Source organism: Psammomys obesus, unplaced genomic scaffold (assembly GCF_907164565.1).
Source record: "Psammomys obesus unplaced genomic scaffold, mPsaObe1.curated_primary_1811, whole genome shotgun sequence".
Taxonomy (NCBI): Eukaryota; Metazoa; Chordata; class Mammalia; order Rodentia; family Muridae; genus Psammomys; species Psammomys obesus.
The window spans coordinates 1,316,388-1,334,973 of NW_026587759.1; the positions used below are offsets into that span (position 1 = coordinate 1,316,388).

Genomic DNA, 18,586 nt, shown 5'->3' on the forward strand with positions numbered 1-18,586 from the left:
ATCTATCATCTATCTATCATCTATCTATCTATCATCTATCTATCTGTGTACACGTGCATGTATACAGGTTTGTTTTAATATTTATTGATGTATGTGTGTGTGTGTGTATGTACACGTACACCTGCCATGACATGAGTGTAGAAGTCAGAGGACAGCTTGTAGAACTTGGCTCTTTCTTACCATGTAGTTTCTAGGTACTGAAGTCAGGTTGTCAGGCCAGACAAGAGCCATTATCTTCTAAGCTGTCTCATTGGCCTATGTTATTCTTTTTTTTTTTTTTTTTTTTTTTTGAGATAGTGTTTCTCCATGTAGCCTTGGCTGTCCTGAGTGCTGGGACTACAGGTGTGCGCTACCACACCCAGCTCCCTATGTCATTCTTAAAAAGCAAGCAAATGGAACCGCTGGGGATTAATTCCTGTGTCCTTCATCTTGTCAGCTCTGAAGACTATAGATAATGTCGGTGCGTCAGGTGCCCGTCTTCATCAGAGGAATCTTTGTCTTCGTCTGAAAGCAGAAGCTCTGCTTAAACTCTCCAACTGTGAATCTTGGGAGGAAGCAGTTCGCACTCTTGGTCAGGTAGGCAGTCTGTGCTTTCCCTGTCACCTTCCGGCTCCAGCCATCTCTCCTGACCACGTGATCCTGAGTCACCTCTCCACGCTCTGATACATCTTCCACACTCCTGAACCCCCTCACTGTTTGCCTTTCGGTTAAAGCCTTCAGTAGGTCTCATGAGAAGAATTTCTGTTTTGTGTTAGTGCCTGTTCTCCTATCTCGTTTCTGTCCTCCTGCAGTAGCACTGCTTGTTTATTCACGATATAGGACTTTAAGTTTTTCCTTCAGAAAATGTTTTACAGATTATTGATCAGGTGTTGGCTTAATAGCTTCGTTCTCAAAAATGTAAGGTTTGGTTTACGCATAAATGTTGATTTTTGTCTTTAAAGGAAGACACTGTTTTCTTAAGGCTTTTGGTTTAATTTGAAATTCCTTAGTGAGAGAACATAATGGGCAAATCATGAGTTTTAGCAACATTGTTCCTTGAAGTGCTGTGTGTATTTCAGAGGGTTTTTGCATTTGATCATGTTTCTTTAGAGTGACAGAAGCTGTTGGTCTCCTTCAAGAATTCTTGTTTAGTTGGATATGGTGGTTCAGGCTTGTTACCCAAGTACAGAGGCTCAGCAGAGACTCGGCTGTGAGCTCCAGGCCAGTCTGCGCTGCACTGTGAGACCCTATCTCCAGAAAACCCAATACCTTATTTTCTCCATGTCTCTCCTTATTGTGTATCTTATGTAGATGCCTTATTGATACCTTTCCAATACCTTTCTTCACACACACAAAAACAGAATGAAAAGTTTTTTGTTTTTTTTTTTAAATTGTAAGAGTCCATATCTGAGACACAAAATTTGTAAGTCGAGCACAAAACATTATGTTGTGCTAGAAAGCAAAGAAACTAAAGAACCACACTAAACAGTACAGGAGCTGGCTGAAGGAATTGTGCTGGGCCACCAAGATAATGGTGCACGTACTGAGGAGAAACTCTGTATTTAAATACGTTAAGTTCATGTGTTGTGACACTGCCACAAAGAAAAAAATCAGAACAACTTTTCAAAAATTCGTCGTTGGGTTGTGCTAACAAACAAACTGGAAAGAGTAAATGCATTTATTGGGCCTTCTATGAACTGCTCCACAAGACAGCCAAACATGATAAGGGGAGGAGAAATTTCTCTTGGTTTGAGTAGTCTGTATAAGGGCAGAACAATGATAAACTGGATAGAACACTCCATTTTGTAACCTTTAATAAATGACTAGGTGTAGAGGTTGAGGATCAATGGCTTCCACAGACAAACAAAGATAGTCTCACACAACCAGGACAAGTATACATAGCATGTCACTGCTAGAACATGAAACCGTGATCGGTCAAGTTTCTACTGAGTATGTCTCATGGTGTTTGACATTCTTGCTGGTCCCTGTGTCAGTAGGTAGGGTTAGATACTTGACCTTGTAAAACTGTGACAAGTGGCTTGTATTTTCACAGTTACACTGTAGGAAGAAAGCAGAGATAGAAGGGGACCCTCTAGATTAAAAGGTACTTACAAGAGTTTTCATCTAATTGAGATTTATGTACCTTGGTTGAATTTTGACTGAAATAAGTCTCTCAAATGCCTGATAGTGTAACTTCTCACGTGTGATATTTCAGCATACAAATTTAAGCTGGAGTCATTTGTAAATGACAACCACACTGCCACTCTCACATTCAAAATCAACCGTACAGTTTCATATTGTTAGATTTTCTAGTTGCATCATCAGGCATTTGTTTTAAATTCATCTGGGGGTCTGACGAGAGGATGCGTATACAGGGAACATGGCCTTTGAGTTTATTATTTTGTAGCTGGATAATGAGTGTATACAAGGTTGTTAACCGGCCTTTCGTTTTCTGCTCTATTTGACATTTGCCCAGCTAAGTGATTAAGGAATGAAAATCTGGATAGTGGTGCAACTAGGTAGGGCTTCTGACCACATCCTCTTAGGCCCTTTCTTGTGTGGCTGTTCTTTAAGTAGAACGAAAATGGGGGTGCAACTGTCTGAAGAGATGTGTAGCAACTGTCAGTCATTTTCCAGGTTTCGGGTGCAGATAAGACCCCTGGACTGCTGGTTCTCCAAGGCCTGGCTCATCTGAACATGGGTGCTGTAGGTGAGGCTATGAAGGTAGGTGCTTTTCATTCAAATGGAACATTATTTGAAGGCTAAGAGAAGGTATTGGGGATTTAGATCAGTGCTAGAGTGTTTGCTTACAAAGTTGAAGGCCCTAGCTTTGGTCTCAAGAACCAAAAATAGGATAAAATAAATTATAAACAAACCCAACTAAGAAATAAAAGTGAAAAGCAATTTAAAAATATTTTATTGTATTTTATGGGTGTTTTTCCTGTATGTATGTCGGTGCATCTCATGCCTGGGGCCCTGAGAGGTCAGGGAAGGACTTGGGATTTCCTGGTATTGGAGTTATAAATGTTGTCAGCACCATGTGGATGCTGGGAATCGAACCTGGGTCTCTGGAAGCCCTGAGCTGGCTCTTCAGTCCCCATTGTTTTTAGTGGGATATGGAACTGACAAGTGCCTCCTCCACAGATCATGGAAGACCTTTTAGCCTCTCACCCTGACCTAGCCAAAGTTCATGCTCTTAAGGCTGCGGTTCATTTTACTAAGAAGGACTACCTACAAGCAGAAACATGGTGAGAATCAACAGTGCCTGTGCTCTAGTCATACCTTATTTACTTCTCAAAAACTTGAGATGAGCTTGATAAACGTTCCAGTTTTAGATTTATGTGGCGTGTGTGTGCATGTGTGTAGATATGTACAGGTGTGTGGGTGTTTAATTTCACTTGTAGCATCGGAAGTTTACATTTCTGTGTAATCTGTTTCTTTTTTTTTTTTTTTTTTAATTTTATTTTTCTTTTTAGTTACATTTTGTTAACTCTGTGTCCCAGCTGTATCCCGCTCCCTCATTCCCTCCCCAACCCCACACTCCCTCCCTGGTCTCCTCCCTGCCCCTTTCCAAGTCCCCTGATAGGGGAGGACCTCCTCCCCTTTCATCTGACCCTGTTTTATCAGGTATCTTCAGGGCTGGCTGCAAAGTCCTCCTCTGTGGCCTAACAGACTGCTCCTCCCCTGGGGTGGGGGTCAAACAGCCTGCCCTTGAGATCCTATTAGAAATAGTCCGTGTTCCCCTTACTTTGGAAAACTACTTGGTTACTGAGCTACCACGGGCCACATCCGAGCAGAAGTTCTAGGTTATATCCATAGATGGTCCTTGGTTGAGTGTCAGTCTCAGAAAAGACCCTGTGCCCGGATATATTTGGTCCTTGTACAGCTCCTATCCTTTCCATATCATACTAACTTCCCTTCTTTCATATGATTCCCTGCACTCTGCCGAGGGTTTGGTTATGAATCTTAGTGTCTGCTTTGAAACACTGCTAGGTAGAGTCTTTCAGATGCCTTTTGTGGTAGACTCCTGTCATAAGTTCAATGCACATCCCATTTGTCTTTCTAAATGAGGATTAATCACCTTCGCCTGTGTCCACTTTCTTGATTATCTTCTTTAGGTGTGTAGATTTCATTATGTTTATCATGTCTTGTAAGTCTATATAAGCGAGTATATACCAAGTTTGTCTTTCTCCTTCTGGGATACTTCACTCAGAATGATCTTTTCTAGATCCCACCACTTGCCTGCAAATTTCATGATTTTCTCCTTTTTGATTGCTGAGTAGTATTCCATTGTGTAAAAATACCACAATTTCTGTATCCATTCCTCCGTTGATGGACATCTGGGTTGTTTCCATGTTCTGGCTATTACAAATAAAGCTGCTACGAACATGGTTGAACAAATGTCCTTGTTGTGTACTTGAGCAAATTTTGGGTATATACCTAGGAGTGGTATAGCTGGGTCTTGAGGTAGCACTACTCCTAGTTGTCTGAGAAAGCGCCAGATTGACTTCCAAAGTGGTTGAACCAGTTTACATTCCCACCAGCAATGGAGGAGTGTTCCCTTTTCTCCACAACCTCTCCAGCATGTGCTATCACTTGAGTTTTTCATCTTGGCCATTCTGATGGGTGTAAGGTGAAATCTCAGGGTTGTTTTGATTTGCATTTCCCTAATGGCTAATGAGGTTGAGCATTTCTTTAAGTGCTTCTCTGCCATTCGATATTCCTCTACAGAGAATTCTCTCTTTAGCTCTGTTCCCCATTTTTTAAGTGGATTACTTGGTTTGTTGCTTTCTGCTTCTTTAGTTCTTTATATATACTTGATATTAGCCCTCTGTCAGATAAAGGGTTGGTGAAGATTCTTTCCCAATCTGTAGGCTGTCTATTTGTTTTGATGACAGTGTCTTTTGCTTTACAGAAGCTTTTCAGTTTCATGAGGTCCCATTTATTGATTGTTGCTCTTAGAGCCTGTGCTGTTGGTGTTCTGTTCAGGAAGTTGTCTCCTGTGCCAATGAGTTCTAGGCTGTTTCCCACTTTTTTTTCCAGCTGATTTAGAGTATCTGGTTTTATGTTGAGGTCCTTGATCCACTTGGACTTTAGTTTTGTGCAGGGTGATAAATATGGATCTATTTTCATTTTTCTGCAAGTAGACATCCAGTTGGTCCAGCACCATTTGTTGAAGATGCTGTCTTTTTTCCATTGAATGGATTTGGCTTCTTTGTCAAATATTGAGTATTCATAGGTGTGTGGGTTTATTTCTGGGTCTTCTATGCGATTCCATTGATCCTCCTTTCTGTTTCTATGCCAATACCGTGTAATCTGTTTCTAATCCAGTTTGTTGATCACAATGCTTAATTAGCCAGTGTAATATGTGGTATATGCCTTGAACATGTGCAGTGCCAAAGGTCACTGTGCTTCTTAAAGCTCTTTTTCAGTAACATCAGTTTTGTTTATTATAGTCTGAATCCTGGGGTAGTGACATGTTTAGATTTGGGAATTGTTTTTTAAAATGTTCAATTATTATATGTAGGTGGGTGTTTTCCCTGTATATGCACCACATTTGTGCCTAGAACCTGCAGAGTTCAGAATATGGCATCAGATCTCCTGAAACTGGGATTACAGGCAGTCTTGGGCCTCCATGTTGGTACTGGGAACCTAGGTCCTCTTGGAGTTCCTTATGTTTTACACACACACACACACACACACACACACACACACACACACACACACACTAATACTCCTTTTCACTTCCCTTTGGTGATTTAGTTTCCTGAGAGCACTTGAGAAAGATGCTGAAGTTGCTGAATATCATTACCAGCTTGGGTTGACATACTGGTTGATGGGTGAAGAAACAAGGAAAGATAAAGCAAAGGCTCTTACTCACTTCCTGAAGGTAAACAAGTGCTATTATATTAAGTGGATTTTTGTAAAAATAAAGTAGGTGGCAGATTACTCTTGCTTGAAATATCTTTTTGCATTTCGTTTCTCATAATAGAAGTTTTGTGAGAATGTTCTATGGGGTTTTCTAGGTAAAGATTTAAATTGTGGAAGTGTAAAAGTGTCTGTTTCAGAAATATACATTATAGAAGTCAAGACCTGATGACTGGTAGCAATGCTCTTTTAGTTGATGGACGCTGTAGTTTTATGGTTGCATGAGCCTGGATTTTTAGCTTCCTGTTTTTACAGATGTTTAACACTATGTCTTAAGTTTGTGTCTTCTCACGAGAGCATATTCATTTAACAATGGTGCCAATTTCACATTTTTTTTAAATCAAAGAAATGCCAATTTTACTGTGTATTTATATTCTATAGGCAATGTGGACCAGCCTTTGTGTCTGTCTTAAATGACACAGTAAAGGATTGTTTGGCATAATTCTATACGTTTAATAAGATAGTTTCTTTAATCAGTGTGCTATATCCTTTATATTCACTGAAATGAATTTTTAATTTTCTTTATCCACGCTTTCTTCCAAGGCTGTGAGACTGGATGCCTACATGGGTAAAGCTTTCTGCTACCTAGGCCATTATTACCGAGATGTGGCTGGAGACAGAAGCAGAGCCCGAGGGTGTTACAGGAAAGCTTTTGAATTAGATGACACAGATGCTGAGTCTGGAGCTGCAGCAGTTGACCTCAGTGTGGAGCTGGAAGACATGGTCTGTTCATGACACTTTTGTCTCTTAGTCTCTCCCCTAGCATGTCAATGGGAATGTTTTTATATTTGCTTGTAAGTTACCTTAGCTTTCACTGTTCGTTGTAGGGAAAATGAGAATATCTTTGCAACTTTTTGTAGACTACATTTTCTTTTCATTGGTAGATGCTAAATTACTTGTCACTTTTCTGTGCGTACTTTTATATGGCTACATCCATGTATGCATGGTATTCATATGGGTACACGTGCATGCATGGTGTGTGGGCCTGAGGTCATCGTCTGGTGTCTTTCCTTGATAGCTGTTGTCTTTTACCCTTTGAGAGAAGGCTGTTCCCTGAACCTGACCCTCACAGCCTGGGCCAGGCTAACCGAGCAGTGAACTTCAGGGATCTGTCCATCTCCTTACCCCCATCCCCTGGTGCTGGGGTTACAGGAGTATTGTAACCACACCCAGCTTGCTCCATGGGTTCCGGAGATCTGGGGTTCTGAACTCAGGTCCTTGTGTTTATGTGTCAGGCACTTTACCAGTGTAGCCAACTTCTAGACCTGACTTTATATGTCATTAAAATTAGTTTTATGAGGGCTGGGGATTTAGCTCAGTGGTAGAGTGGTTGCGTAGCAAGTGCAAGGCTCTGGGTTCGGTCCTCAGCTCTGGAAAAAAAAAAAATTAGTTTTATGTATTTCATTGTGAATTTAAAAGATTAGAAATGGGAACTGAAAGTATGTTTGTATTCTTTGCATAGTAGTTCTGTATTTTTACATTTGGTGTCCCTCACATTGATATTTTCTCATTAGGAAACTGCTTTAGGTATCTTAACAGCAGTAACTCAAAAGGCAAGTGCTGGAGCAGCAAAGTGGGCCTGGCTTCGGCGAGGACTCTACTATTTGAAAGCTGGTCAACATTCTCAAGCAGTGTCTGAGTAAGGCATCTTACATTTACATTTGAACGGTGTAGTGTTGATTACATTTCCTTGGCAGCCATATGACCTTTATAAGTGGCCTCCTACCGAGATGCATTTTGAGAGAAAGATAACAAAATTGATTATGATTTATTGGGTGCTTATTGCCTACAAGGCAGTAGAATTTAAAGTGGATGGAGGCATGGACTGTAGCTGAGGGGTTAGCCAGTTAAGTCTTTGTTGGCATCATAACGCAATAGGTCCCCTCAGGAGCATTTAGTTATAGAAAGCAAGGATCTTTGCTGTTGCACTAACATGTGACTTCGGCAGGAGAGGCCTTTGAGGCTTGAAGGGCTCATGTGTGATTATTTTAGTCATTTGGTTTGAACTGTATTTTAGAGTGAAAATATAATTGAGTCAAGATAAGTCATTTCTGAGGTACGTTACTTTCTAGGATGTAAATATTCTGATTTTTTTAATATAAAAATGCAATTTGACTGGATGCATCCCTCTTAGTCCTGTACTTGACGGGTTTAGGAGGGGGACTGACAGGCTGCTGGACTGGGGCAGGCCGAGATGTCCATGCGTCGTGGTGGCATAGAAAACCGGAGTTCTGCCGGATAATAAAGAAAAAAGATTATGGTCAACATTTTCCCAAAAGAGCATTTTGTGCTCATTTTCTAAAAATCGCTTCACAAAATCTTCTTAATATTAAAATCATTCAAATTATTAAAGACATAGGGAAAACTGCATTAAGTGCCATTTTTGTAACTCAGAGGACTTGTGGATGATTTAATTGAATTGCTTGTTTCATATATTCCTTCTAGTTGTGGATATAGTTATATTACTTTTAATTCTCTCACTGTTTATTAAAATTTTAAGTTTACAGGCCGCTTTAAGGGCAGACCCAAAGGACTACAATTGTTGGGAGTCATTAGGAGAGGCATACTTAAGCAGAGGTGGCTATACAACAGCCTTGAAGTCCTTCACAAGAGCCAGTGAGCTGAACCCAGACTCCACATACAGTGTGTTTAAAGTGGCAGCAATACAGCAAATCCTGGGCAGGTACACGGAGGCCATTGCTCAGTATCAGCTGATCATTGAAAAAAAAGAGGACTATGTGCCTGCCTTAAAAGGTAATTTTTTTTAAAGTTCCTTCCTTCTCTTTTTAAATTTTAATAATACTCAACTATGAAACATCAATTAAATTTTCTTCCAACCTGTATCAAATAGCTTGAAAAGAATGTAGTCAATAGCAAGTATCTGAACAAGAATTTATCATGCAGTGTGATATGTATTTGATTGTAAAAACATGAAATTTTGTTTCCTAACAGTTCATAAATAGTAATGTTGTAGAGCTTTTACTTTTAGACAAATAGAGCAAAAGCTAATGGACCCCAAATAGATCTTTTGAGCAAATTTTTCTGATGTTATATGTCTTGGTTGGGGTTTCTAGTGCTATGAGGAGAAACCATGACCAAGGCAGCTCTTATAAAGGAAAACATTTAATTGGGGCTGGCTTATAGTTCAGAGCTTTAGTCCATTGTGGTCATGGCAGGAAGCATGGCAGCATTCAGGCAGACATGGTCCTGGAGAAGTAACTGAGGGTTCTACATCTGGATCCAAAGGCAGCAGCAAGAGAGTGACACTGGGCTTGGCTTGAGGATCTGAAACCTCATTACCAGTCCCCACTCCAACAAGGCCACCTTCCTAAGAGTGCCACTCTCTATGAGACTTTGTGGGCCATTTTCATTCAAACTGCCACACTATGTTTTGGTAATTGTATATTCCCAGAATATCTTAATAATTTAAAAAATTATTTTGTAAGTTATAGAAGCTTACTTAGATTATTTTTCCATGCAATTTGCTTTCTTTTATAATTAAGTTGATTTAAGTTGCTTCTTCAGTATCCCTTCCTAACACTGCTTTAGCAATAGAAGGAAAAACATTACCACCTATTATAATTTAAGTTTATGAGGTTGTTTTTATCCCTTCATAAAACTATCTAGCCTGCTATGTAAGCTCCTCTATTTCATTCCCTAATATTTGCAGGTTTTGAGTTTGGAGTCATTTTTCTCTTTTCTTTCTTTCTCTTCCCCTTTTACCATTTATAAAACTTTTCTCAAGAGAAAAAAAGCTCACTTTTATGAAATATTTCCTGACCCTTGAAGAATTTACTACTTGATTTAATTTTTACTGTATAGTTTGAGACACAGATATTAATGTAAAAGATCAAATACCATTTTTATTATGTTAAATGTATATGATAGAGAGTAACAGTATCCTTAGTTAGGAAACTGACATCTGAAGAAAATAATTAGCCTGTAGTCAAGGAACTCTGTACAGATAACTTTCTGTGAGGTTTAGTGCATTTTTATTTCAAGGGAACCTTGACATTTGAGATCTCCTTTGTAAAATTAGAGGTAATTTTATAAAATAACACTGTATATTTTCTGGGAAGTGTTCTTAAGAAAGCAAGGTTTATTCCGAATTGATTCTCAGTGTTTGCTTTGTATCTTTTGATGACCTTCACAAACTCACTTTGCTGTAGGATTGGGCGAATGCTACCTGATGATGGCCAAGGCGGCCTTAGTGGACTTTCTGGATGGAAAAGGTGTTGACTACGTGGAGAAAGCACTGGAATATTTCACTTGGTTAGTATCACCTTTGTTTAGCACTCTTACTTTTGTGGTAGTGTAAGAAAACTAAATTTAAAATATAATTTCATGCCTATGCTGCTTGATAGAGCAGTTATTAGGACTGTCAAACATAAGAATAACAGACTAGCTGCCTAATTCTATAGTATACAAACTGAATTAATTTGACCCCTGAAGAAAGAGACTTCTGTGCTCTTTGTAGTGGCTGCCGTGCCACAGAGATGAGGGAAAGGGTAGGGGAGGCTCCCTAGTGGAGCCGCTGCTCTGGCAAAGTGTCTTAGAGCTCCGTCTCCTGATCTTGAAGTGGGTATCTCTCTGCTGGAATCGATTGCCACGTGGCGCTTCAGATACAGAGTATGCTTTGCAGTCTTCAGTAGGGCCTCAGTCAGGCTTTTGCATGGGCTGAAGGTAAGGAAAACAAAGCTTTTAATTAATCCTGCGGAGAAACTTGAAGGAAAAAAGTGTTATCTAATAAGAAAAGAATCAGGGAAATTTACATCTAGTATTCTGTAGACGTGCAGTGTTATTTGTGTTACATGACTTTAAAAGCACACGTTAGGGAGCAGGGAACTGGCTTCGTAGGTAAGAGCTGTTGATGGGCAGGGGTGAAGACCTGAGTTTACACCCTCAGCACTCACGCTGAGTGTGGCTGCACGTGTGCCTGTAACTCTGCCGAATCACTGCATTGTCCTGGCTGTCAGCCTGCCTCTAGGCTCAGGGACACACCTACATGTGTCAAAAAAGAAGACAGTGAAGGATAGAGCAGGATTTCTGAAGGCCTCTAGTCAGATGTGCACAGGCATCACATGCGTGCATGCACACACACACACACACACACACACACACACACACACACACCAACAGCTATAACAACAAGAAGTCTGTCCTGGGCACAGTGATGCGTTGCTGTAATCTGAGCCACTTGGGAAGCCAAGACAAGAGGATAGCACTTCAACGGCCATTTCAGCAACCTCTCAACAGCAGCTGTACCACTGAGAACTTCCAGCTCTGATTTAAAAACTTTTTTTTAATTAAAGTTGAAAAGACATGAGTTTGGGCTGTTAGGATTGCTACTGTTTTTCTTCTTTTTTTGCTATGTCAATTTTAAATGTCCTACTAAGATATTGGAAGGAACTTAGGAATAGTATCCTCCGCCCTGACTCACCGTGGGTGGGTTTTCAGTAGTGACTGCAGTGACTAGTGTTTCTTAGGAAGACACTGGGAAATGGATCTTGGCTGGCCTCCTGGAGCAGAAAAGGCTGTGAAAGCGTTCCATCTGCTTGTCCATCTGCTTGTCCATCTGCTTGTGACACAGCAGTTTGTAGTGGCTGGTTCTGAGTCTTGGCCTGAACTGAGATGCTGAGAAAGGTGGAGAGGACGTGTACAAGAATTGCACACCTCCCTTGTGCACTTTCTGAGCTTTTGTTCAAGCTCTTCTTACCTGCTCCTGAATGTAGAGCTTTACATTTTGTTATCTTACTCTCAGCGAAAATCCTTTGCTCCACCAACTCTTGTTGGTACAAATGTAGTTAATATATTTTCGAATCTTTTGAGGGGAAGTCCAAACTTTTATAACAAAGTCACTGCCTTCATTAGCCAAACAAAAGGCACACATTCAGAATATTTAGTTTAGTATCAAAACCAAACTAAAACAGTCACAAACTTGCCCTAAACTAGTCCTTCAGTGTTTTCTAATATTTATTTGTTTTCTGCCATGTCTAACAATTATGGTGAAGGAAAAAACCTGCAGAATTTCTTGCCACATAAAATACCCAGTTCCTCCTGCTGTAATCTTTTCTCGAGCTTTTTCTCTTCCTAGCGTGGAGGTGTAGGGTATGTCCTGTTAAGCCTCACTAGTCATTGCCCTTGGTCACTATGGCATGGAGCTCTTCTGTTCTGAGGACACACAGTCCTGAGGGGCACACAGCTCAGCTTTGGGCGGAATCTGAAAGCCACTGTTTGTCTTTCAGGGCCCTGCAGCACCGAGGCGATGTGTCTTGCCTGTGGAAGCTCGCTGGGGACGCCTGCACCAGTCTGCATGCTGTTTCACCATCTAAAGTGCGTGTACGTGTCTTAGGCGTCCTTCTCGGTCAGCAAGAAGGAAGAGAAGTATTAAAGAAAGATGAGCTCCTGCATCTCGGAGGAAGGTGATTTACAGAGATTTCCAGCCATTGGCATTTGAGTCGAATTAGAACACTATACTCTAAAAGCATCTAACTATTTATTGTTATTTTTCTGCAGGTGTTATGGTCGAGCATTAAAGTTGATGTCTACATCGAATACATGGTGCGATCTTGGAATTAATTACTATCACCAAGCACGACATTTGGCAGAAACCGGCAGCAACATGAATGACCTTACAGAGTTACTGCAGAAATCTTTGCATGTATGAAAAACTTTATGAACTTAAAAAAAAAGTGATTTAATGAAAGATGCTGTTTATACTTTATTTTAACATTAAACCACATTTTATTTATATAAATAAAAAATTAATTTAATTTGACTTCTTTTTAGTGTCTGCAAAAGGCAGTGAGACTGGACAGTGAAAATCACCTATACTGGAACGCACTTGGTGTGGTCGCATGCTACCGTGGTGAGGGTAGAGTAATACTTTACCTTATAAGATACTTGTTTCCAGGCAACGCAGTGTGTTTACTTCAAATTCTGTATGTTTCAGGTATTGGAAATTATGCCCTTGCTCAGCACTGTTTCATCAAATCAATCCAGGCAGAACAAATTGTAAGTGTTCTGTGTGTCTACAAACAGAACTGCAAAACTCAGTGGATTAATTTTCTTTTAAAATTAATTAATTCATGTAATTTGTGTGTGTATGGATGTGTGAGTGAGTGTGGTTGTGTGTGTTCCATATAGAGTTACTGTTAGGAATTGGTTCTCATCTTCCACTGTGTTGAGGCAGGATCTCTCTCACTTTAAAAGTACTATATTTAGCCAGGCGCAGTGGTGCACGACTGTAATTAACGATGGGTTAATTAACTATGTGGGTTGGAGGCCACAAAGCAAGGTCTACAAAGCAAGTCCAGGACAGCCAAGGCTACACAGAGAAACTATGACTCAAAAAACAATCAAAAAAATTATATTTATTTATTGAGTGTGTGTGTTTACATGTGGTTGGGAGGACTACTTTGAGTTTAGTTTATTCTCTGACAATTTTATACACATACATAATGTGTTTTGATTATATATGACTCCCTATGCTCTGACATTCTTCCCACTTCCTCGGATCCCCTTCATCTTCCCAGATTCCCTTCCTACTTTCATGTCTTAATTTTTTGTTTGTTTGTTTTGTTAAATGAACTACTGAGTTTAATTTGGACTGCTTGCATGAGCATGGACATGGGACATGGGGTTGTTTGGTGGCAAATGCACAAGTTCCCAGCAGCTACACCATGAAGAAGAAGGACCCCTCTTCTCCATTAACCATTAGTCCTTAGAGAGCTGTGGGGTCTCAGGAGCTCCTCCCTGATCCACAGTACACTGTTGGTGCGCTGAGTAGTGAATGGATCTTGCGAGATCATGAACACATCTGCTGTGTGTTATGAGTACAACATCCAGTAATGTCAGGTTCAAAAGACTGAGCACCCCTCCCCATCCTCCAGCGCTTCCGTGCTTTCTACCCCGTCTTCTGAGGTGTTTCCTGAGCCTCGACAGTGTGCTGCAGATGTTCTGTTTAGGGCTGAATACTTAACAGTCACTTTATTACTATTATTATTTTTTAGCACTTTAACTAGTTTTGAGTTTGTATTAGCTGCTGGTCACTGCAAAAAAAGCTTCTCTGAATGAGGTCTGTTTGTTTTTAATATCTCTTTTAGAACGCTGCTGCTTGGACCAACTTAGGAGTGCTCTACCTCGCGACTGAAAACATTGAGGTATCATTATTAGTTTTGATACGTTAAAAATGAAATATTTTATGTATTATGTGTCCAGTATGTCAAACATTTGTTGATGGCATTTGTTATATTATGTTGAGTAATGAATATGTAAGATTTATTTTTCCTTCCATGAAACTCATGAAAGTTCTCATTTTCTATTCATATAAAACTTTTTCACCTTTCTGTATAACCATGCTAGCCTTGAACTCACTGGGTAGTAGCCATCCTCTTACTTCAGCCTCATTAGGTAATTTTTATAGATAAAACAGTTCTCTTGTTAATTAATTTGGTAACAATATAAATAAAAGAGTTTACTGTACAACATTTAGGCTGGGTGAGTGAAGATAAGAGAGACAATTAAATATGTTTTAATATCTTAAGTTTAACCTTTGGTATTACGATTTAGACTTTGGCTTCAGCAACTGTTACTGCCTTTAAATGTCCCAGTGGAATTCATCCCGGTTGAGCAGCTGGACCCTAGTCCCTGGGTCATGTTCATGGGCCGTGTTTGGGAAGTCTTCCCAAGCCCAGTGGCAATGCCATAGCCTCTACAGTGTGCTGAATCCTAGCCTTTGACAAAACAAACAAGCAAACAAAGAAACCCTTCCATAATATTTTTGAGGATATATTACTCACTCAGTGTAAAAAATGATCAGCTTTGGAAGATCGTAAATTGAAATAAATTTTAAGATACATTTTGAGAAATGTGAACTACTGTAGCTATAGCTCAGTGAAAGCATGCACACTTGGTATGGGCAAAGCCGTAGGTTCAATCTCAGGACCACTGGCCACAAGTGTTCATGAGCTTTCTTCCTAAAGAAAAGTCTCTTTCCTCATGCAGCAGAAAGCAGTGTGGAATAAGTGTGTTGTTGCTTTTAAAGCAGCGGACAGGAAGTGTGTAAGTTTATAGTCCAAGAGAGGTATCTTTAATGTCTCTTGACTGCCCATTATAGAATGTGCTGTGAACTTTACTTTCTCCAGAAGCAGTCCACATGTTCAGCTTCACTGGTTGTGAGTTCTTACTCCCTCAGTAAAGGGGATTGATTCAGCCTTACTTAGTAATTTCTTTCACATGTAGTTATCACATGGCATGTGATTATATGAAAGTTCTGCAGACTAGGTAATAGAGGCCTAGAGATAGAGATAGACAGAAATAGAGGTCAATAGAGATAAGATAGAGACCTATAGTATCATTTTGTAGGGGACCAGAGCTCTTAACCTGTAGGGGAATTTGTTGTACACAGTATTGGTCTAAGACTCTGTAGTTAAAATATTGCATTCTAATTGTGCTTGAACAATGAAATTTTATATTCATGTATATCATGATAAGTTTGACTTCTTTTATTTTATACTTTATACACCATTGACATTTATGAAATTGCTTGATGTGATATTTGTTTATTTATTTTGTTTTTTTGCCTAGCAAGCTCATGAAGCTTTCAAAATGGCTCAGTCCCTTGATCCATCTTACTTATTGTGCTGGATTGGACAAGTAAGATATACAACAGTTATTAATAAACTTATCGATATAAAATAACCTCACACTAGTGATAGGTGATAGCATTATGTGCATGTTTGAAAACTTACTGCATGCCAACCATGTGATTAGGTCTTTGCATACAGTATTTTAGCTTATCTGTTGTCAATCCTTTGAGGTGTAGCTATTGTTATACTCTTTAAAGATGTAGAAATTTAAACTCAAGACATCCTAACTGTTGTGTCATAGCATAGCTGCCAGTGACTAAACTTGAATCTCATGACTCTGATTATTACTTTGCCTAAAAAATAAACCTGGAACTTTTATTAAACTTACATTTGTAAAGACATACATTTACAAAGATCGTTCTGGTTATTGTTTTCTAATTTTCTATGAAATCTTTGTATTGGGTTGTGCATTTATGAGTATTTTCTATTTTACCTTGTTTAGATTTTTGCAGTGCCAGATAGAATCAGGTTACTTGGTTCTAGTCTGGGTCTGTCACTCATTGTTTTTGCTTTCATCATATCATCTGAAAAGCAGTATTGGGCACCAGGATGACTTGTCTAGTCAAGAACAGTATTGAATTACTAAGTGGTGTAGCAACAGTAGGAGCACTGCATGTATCAGAACACCATCGTCATTGATTAGTTATGTCTTACTGTGCTTTTCTATCTTAGTCTAATTCCAGTTACCTGGTGGTAGAGGTAGCAAGGCAATTTCCTGTCCTTCTTAGGTGCAGTGCCGCACGGGAGCAGGGCATTTTGCACTGCTCTCTGTGTCACTTACTGGACAGGGGAGCACTGGAGTTTGCATTTCTGCCTGATGTCAGTCTCAGGATGAGACTGTTCAGGGTGTGTTGTGGTGCTCTAGGTTAGTAAGTATTATCATAGTTACCTACATGGAAAATGTTTTCTATTTTGACAATATTTTGTTTTTAAAAATAATAATCTCAGGACACAACTCACAGGCTTAGTTAAAAATGGTAGCACTGGAAATGAAGCTTAACTCTGTTTTGAAGTATGGCTAGTAAATGTTCGGTTCTTCTTATTACTATTTTTATTCCTTTTAAATTAATTAAAACTTAAAAATATTTTTAATAGGCTCTTATTGCAGAGAGAATTGGAAGTTATGACACCATGGATCTCTTCAGGCACACTACAGAGCTCAGTATGCATGTAAGAATCTCAATATTCTTCTTGAGAATTCAAAATATCCTTGTTAGGAAAATGAGTAGAGACTGGGAGTAGTGACACTCAGGAGGTAGAGGCAGAAGGATCAGGAGTTCCAGGTCATCTTCAACTACAATGAGATTAAAATTTTTTACTTATTTTGATGTGTGCACCAAGTATGTGCCTGGTGTCCCTGGAGTCCGGCAGAGGGCAGTGGAGCTCCTGGGGCTGAAGTTACAGATTTCAGCCGTAGTGTGAGCTGTGGATTGAGTCTGGGTCCTCTGGAAGAGCAGTCAGTGCTCTTAACCACTGAGCCGTCTCTCCAGCCCCCACACTGAGATTTATTACATGTAATAAGAGTAATGTTGAAAAGAAATTGAGACTATAAGAAAGAATGAACATGAGTGAAGAGGCGCTTTAGTTGATAGCCTAGACTTTGAGAATGCATTGGATTAGTTTGACTTAACCTATGGGAATGGTCTGAGAAGGGGAAAAGCAGCCTACTTGGCAAGCCTCTGTTTTCTACTTTTTGTTGTATTTGATTCTTCTACTCAGGATTAGAGAAGTGGTTTTAAATTGATCTCAATAGTTTTGGTTTTTTTCATGGCATCTTTTGTTAAAGACACCTAAAGAAGACTAAGCTATGACACTATTGTTATTGAAGTATATTTTATTTCTTAGTTTTATTGAAATATTATAAGTTCACTCTGTTTCTTTTTCAAGACTGAAGGAGCAATAGGTTATGCATATTGGGTTTGTACAACTTTACAAGATAAAAGCAACAGAGAGACAGAGCTTTACCAGTACAACATCCTACAGATGAATGCTGTCCCTGCAGCACAGTGCGTTCTCTGCAAATATGTGGGTAAGACACTGCATTTGGCGCAGTATCAGACTGGTGAAATGACTTGCTTCCTTTTTAATTCACCCATCCCATGTTAAATGTTAGTGTTATTTCACATGTTAATTTGCTTTTTTCTTGTTACTTGGAAGGAGTACAAGTTTTAAATCGAAGTATCTTTAAATCAAAGTAATGGCTTTCAAAGAGTGATTAAAACTCCTTTTATTACTTACTGAATAAGATTTCCTTGTAATAATGAACGTATGATGAACATTAAGGGTTCTGAGTTGCTGCTGCTGTTACGCCTCTGTATTCTTCAGTTTCAGTTTGGGGACCAGACATTTTATTTCCCTTAACTTGTATTTCATTTTGGGGGAGAGAAGATCACAATTCTCAAGTTATACAGGTATAGTTAGGAAAGTTAGATAAGATAATATATGTGAGCTGCCAAACCCTCACCCAGTGACTTTAAACTCGCCTATTAACTCCTGACTATCCTGTAAGATACTGGAAAAAATACATTTAGATGCAGGAAACTGGCAGAATGGTGAAACTTATTAGCTTTCCTTGGTAATAATTTTCTGTATTTTAAAATAAAACCACCACTGAGTTTTTTATCTCTGCTTCACTACTTGGCATCAGTGCGGAGTTCTTGGGCATACTGTACAACTACATTTCAGGTTCTTACCTGTGACATGAAAGGGAAGGTGCCTGCTGCTTAGGATATCAGTGACAGGAGTGGTCCCTGAGGGTGAGCACTTGGCAGAGATAGTCGTAACAGAAGAAGCCACAGGATAACATGAACTAAAAAGCAGGAGAGAAAAGGGTTCTGCCCAGAAAGGGTTCTGTTGAGTCAGTTCTCTTATGCGGGTCGTCTGGGCCACTTGAGAAGAAGGTCTGAGTTTGCTGGCATCAGCACTTTGGGACGTTGTCCTCTATTGCAGTGTGCTGATCAGTGTGAAGGACACTGATAAGTCCCCAGAGCTGAGGACGTGTCCACTCAGAGATCTTACTCATGACTTTC

General features: G+C 39.6%; 1 protein-coding gene across 2 annotated transcripts in view; it reads left to right on the top strand.

The window, feature by feature from the left end:
• Positions 1-18,586, top strand: part of Skic3 (SKI3 subunit of superkiller complex) — an 88,408-nt gene that overhangs the window by 27,480 nt on the left and 42,342 nt on the right. For both annotated transcript variants that reach the window (XM_055604000.1, XM_055604001.1), the window contains exons 13-28: positions 437-576; positions 2,617-2,703; positions 3,124-3,227; positions 5,743-5,869; positions 6,451-6,630; positions 7,422-7,546; positions 8,408-8,661; positions 10,077-10,179; positions 12,153-12,329; positions 12,424-12,568; positions 12,697-12,775; positions 12,860-12,921; positions 14,013-14,069; positions 15,496-15,564; positions 16,653-16,727; positions 17,445-17,586. In XM_055604000.1, the coding sequence (XP_055459975.1) occupies positions 437-576; positions 2,617-2,703; positions 3,124-3,227; positions 5,743-5,869; positions 6,451-6,630; positions 7,422-7,546; positions 8,408-8,661; positions 10,077-10,179; positions 12,153-12,329; positions 12,424-12,568; positions 12,697-12,775; positions 12,860-12,921; positions 14,013-14,069; positions 15,496-15,564; positions 16,653-16,727; positions 17,445-17,586 (1,926 nt within the window). The remainder of the gene's footprint in view (positions 1-436; positions 577-2,616; positions 2,704-3,123; positions 3,228-5,742; positions 5,870-6,450; positions 6,631-7,421; positions 7,547-8,407; positions 8,662-10,076; positions 10,180-12,152; positions 12,330-12,423; positions 12,569-12,696; positions 12,776-12,859; positions 12,922-14,012; positions 14,070-15,495; positions 15,565-16,652; positions 16,728-17,444; positions 17,587-18,586) is intronic.